The sequence below is a fragment of the Petaurus breviceps genome, unplaced genomic scaffold, assembly GCF_028583685.1.
Source record: "Petaurus breviceps papuanus isolate PSGF00001 unplaced genomic scaffold, PetGlider_PUasm1.0 90919, whole genome shotgun sequence".
Taxonomy (NCBI): Eukaryota; Metazoa; Chordata; class Mammalia; order Diprotodontia; family Petauridae; genus Petaurus; species Petaurus breviceps.
This window is the reverse complement of record NW_027187378.1, coordinates 26351880-26356059: the sequence shown is the minus strand read 5'-3', so window position 1 is coordinate 26356059 and position 4180 is coordinate 26351880. Positions and strand designations below refer to the sequence as shown.

The 4180-nt window shown below is 48.8% G+C and overlaps 1 protein-coding gene across 7 annotated transcripts in view; it reads right to left on the bottom strand.

Annotated features, from left to right (window-relative positions):
• Nucleotides 1-201: 201 nt before the first annotated feature.
• Nucleotides 202-4180, bottom strand: part of EXTL3 (exostosin like glycosyltransferase 3) — a 92035-nt gene continuing 88056 nt past the window's right edge. For all 7 annotated transcript variants that reach the window (XM_069075639.1, XM_069075641.1, XM_069075636.1 and 4 more), the window contains one exon: nucleotides 202-3456. In XM_069075639.1, coding sequence (XP_068931740.1) covers nucleotides 3247-3456 — 210 coding nt within the window. In that variant the 3' untranslated portion in view covers nucleotides 202-3246. The remainder of the gene's footprint in view (nucleotides 3457-4180) is intronic.

Sequence of the window (4180 nt, the reverse complement as noted above, 5' to 3'; positions counted from 1 at the left end):
TGCCAAACTCCCTAATGGTTGCCCACCACCACTTCTAAAAACTAACCCATCATAGGCTTAGTTCTAAGCTGGAAGCAGTTTGCAATCGTGTCCCCAGCTCTCCTCTCCATTGGTGACCCAAGATCAGTTATTCATTGGTGCTTTCAGGACTTGCATCTTGTGGAGGGGCCAACGATGAAGCACACACAACTGCCAGGCTACTTGAATTAAATTCTCCATTTATTTTGTCCTCTTACAAAATCCAACATAGGATCATTGTGCTCATGATTGTGGAGGGGCGTATATGGAAAAGGGGTCTCCCCTCTCCCTTTAAAAGTCATTTCAAACCAGGAGCAGCTCCTTGAGCAGTGGTACCATGAGTGTCATGGGGAGTCAGACCAGAAAAAGGATCATACCAGCCTCCTTAACTGTCCTCTGTGTGAGGATCAGTGAGTAGTCCATGGGATGAAGTCCTGACCAGACAGGACGGAGAATCATCACTACAAGAAGAAAGAAGAGCTCAGAACGGCCCTGGAGCACTTAGGAGTGGGGTGGTGAAGGGGGCCCACAGCACAGGTCGGGCTGCTCACATGGGCTGAGAAGCCAGTGAAATACCGAGGGTTTTTCTAGGCCCCTGTGGCACAGTCAGGTGCTAAGAGGAATCTGTGCTCTTTCTTCAGTAGTTGAGCCAAGGAAATCCATACCATGAAAGGTTCAGATGCTGCTTTTGTTTAGGCGAGATGGAAACATGGATAGATGCAAATGACATTGGGATTTCCCCAGGAGTAAATGAAACCTGGGCCACTGAGTTTCTAATCCTAATAAACAGGTCTTCAATCCCTCTCCCTTTCCAAAAGGATACATCCCTCTTTGGGGTCTGAGACAATCCAAGATGCCGGAGCTGACCTCTTCATCAGCTCAGACAGGGGGCCTCTCCTCTTAGCACATGGGACTGTGATAGCAGAGTGGACCCTTTTGGATCTGAACGTCTGTCCTTGGATCTCCTCCGATTTCTTGTACTCCTATTCCCTCTACTCCATCCTCCCCTCTCCCTCCCCCCCACCCAAATGGGCAACAAAAAAATTCTCATGGCAGCCACTATGCCCTCAGCCTATTAGGGCTGTCCATGGATTCTGGGTATGGCATTTTGTGACCTGTCTAAAAGGATGTCTCTCTTAAAGGTAAACCTAATGGACTGGGTGATTCCTTCCTTGTTATAAACCAATGCACAAACCCCTCACATGTCAAAGAAAGAAGTAGCAGCCACATATCACACAACTCAAAATACCACACTCTCTGGCTTTCCCAAGGAAGGAAGGCCATTGCTACAAGGATTAAAGTAAGAAGTCAGGGAAAGAGAAGTGGGGAGTTTGGAACAGAATGATTCCGCAGCTGACATCACTCCTGGCTGGGCTGCTGAGATAGATTCCCAAAGTCTGGATGTGATTTTTGTCGAGATGGCAAAGGTGAGACAAGAGGTGCTGGGCTGAACCTTTGGAGGGAAGTGCTGAAATCCTAGGAGCATCTCCATCAGGGTGATAGGCACTAGTCCCCAGCAGCCTCTGAAAAAAGCTGCCTGAAACTAAGGCAGCTCAAGCCTGGGCAGGGGAGGCTGCAGATGGAGAGAAGAAAGAAAAAGAGAGAGAGCGGGAGAGCCCCAGTTTCAGGAAGACACTTCAGGAGGTCACAGCAAGTACAGATGGGCAGGGGTGAAGGGACTTAGTTAGAAACAAGGGACTAGGGTTGGGGAATGAGTTTAAGGCATGTGCATGACTGGAGGGTAGAGCCAAATTCAAGCTTTCTGTTCAGCTGACTCGGGCCACATGGCTTAGGTCTGGATATAGTGTTAGACAAAATAAATTGAGTCCCTAAGAAATTGTGCCCAGCTCCCAACCCACTCAGACTGGTTTATTTCAGGCTTAACCCAGGTCTGGACTTGAGGGCTGGTGGTAGCAATGTGAGTCTACATCACTACTCTGGAAAACCTGAGGAAGAGAGGGAGGGAGGTCAGGTCAGTTATAAGGCAGGCCTTGGGATCTCAAACTGATCCAGAATGTTCCCTATTCCTTCTTAAGAGTCCTTCCAAGTTTCATGGGCCCTGGAACCAGCTTGGTCTCCTTCAGAGTCTACCGAATACAAATTATTTAAATGCCCTAAGGCCAAACAATCAACAATCCATTCAAGGAAAGGAAGACCAATTTTACCAGGGTATTAGTCCCACTTCTCACTGTGGGACACCCCGGCCAGCCGGGGTATAGAAAGGAGGCCTGCTAGTCAGGCTAGTTGAGCCATCCTAAAAACCCCTCCAGATGCACCTGGCAGCTGAAATGACCAGTTTTCCCTTTCTCTCATCCAAAAATGCAAGACTGCAGGTGATTCTGAAGGCAACGGACAACAGTCAAATGATAACAGGTTCTGGACGCTGAGGCAGGAGAAAGATGTTTGGGAGGGCCAGCTTAATTGGGCTGCAGGCTACTTTACTGCTCCTCCCCAGGTTCTGTCTTGGCCTAGAAAGCCAAAGGGAGGAGAAGGGGCGGGGCGGGGGGGGGGCGCGGCTAGGGATGGGCCCAGGCATGGGCTGTGATGAGGAAAACCCCATTCCCTAACTTGTGTCAACACAGACATCCCTAGGGAATGAGAAAGGATGCCTGAGGTGGGGAGAGAGGATGTGAGGTTGGAAACCAACTCCATCCAAGTTAAGAAGAGGAGGTCTCTGAAGCCTGCAACTTCTCACGCAGTGAGACAGGCAAAAAATTCAGTCCCCAAAGATATATCTATATCTATATATATATGTATGTGTGTGTGTCTGTCTGTGTGTGCAAACATACATATATATGTATGTGTATATATATATATGTATATAAAAGCCTTGGGAGGCAAACCTGAAACACTTTCTTTTTAAATAATAATAATAGTTATTATTATTATAAAAACCACAAACCAGTTGTTCTGGACTAATGTACTCAGTGAGTGACTCTCCCGAGTCCCCATGGTCCTCAGTGTAAGCTACTGAATATCTTGGTGGTGGAACCCTGGCATCACTTGACCAAAGCTCCAGCAGGGAGCAGCCCAGGATCTGCGTGTGCCTGGGCAGGGCTGGCATCAAGGCTGAAGGTAGATGTTCCCTTCCCCTCTTGCTGGCCCCCTCCTCAGCAGTGGCCAGCCTGGACCACCCAGCTGGTGGATGTCCACAAGGCTTCCTAACCCACGGCCTGCAGGCGCCATCTCCCTCCTCCACACGGTCTGATCGCCAAAGCCAAGGTGCCTCTAAATGAACTTGAAACACTTGGTCTTGTCATGGGGTAGGCGGGTCTTGAAAAGCACGGAGTCCACCCTAAACTGTGTGTACAGCAGGGGCATGTAGCCATACACCTTGACAAAGAAGTTGATGCACTTGTGCCGCTCGTGGAAGTGAGAGTCATCATGGGACAAGGCCTGGGGGCACCCTGGGCATCGGAAAGTCCAGCGGGAAGTCACCTAGGGACACAAAGAAAAGATCACAGAATTTCAGTTTAAAATCACCTATTTATCCCCCAAATGAGGATTTTCTTAAAATGCCCTTAACACGCCCTGCGCACGTCCAATTTACTAACAAGGAGCTACCTGATACAGTCCATCATGTGACTATATAATGCACAGACAACCATCGGCCACACAGAGAACCCTGGGCCCAGAATCAGATATCCTGCCTTGAAGTCCTGGGCTGTCCCTTATGTGATAGTAATGGCATTTAAAGTTCCCCCTGTATTGGCTTGGTTTTCAAATTGATTGTGTTAAAACCCAGAGCTTGTTAATCCCACCTGTGGGATGGGCTTGTTGATGTGAAAAGAAAGTCCTGAACTGGGAGGAGCTGGTGACGTAGATTTAGAGAGACAAGAGAGAGGCGGAAGATCTTTTTGGAAGCAGCACCTCGTGGAGAGAGAGAGACTAAGAGAATTGCTGGTGGCCGCTTTGAATTGCCCTGGACTTTTGAGACCTGCCCCCTGAGCTGCCAAGGACTGAGGAGACATGGCTGTTTTGCTGGTACTTTGTCTGTCTGTTTTGATGTTCTTTTGCCAGATTTGTCCACTGGTGAAAGACAGTCCTTTTGTTGAAGAAGTCCTGGAACCTAGCTGTTCACTAAGAAGCCCTGAGACTGTCCTGCAGACAGAGAGTGAATACTGTCCACTGGTGAAGGACAGTGCTGTTGTTGCAGGGGTCT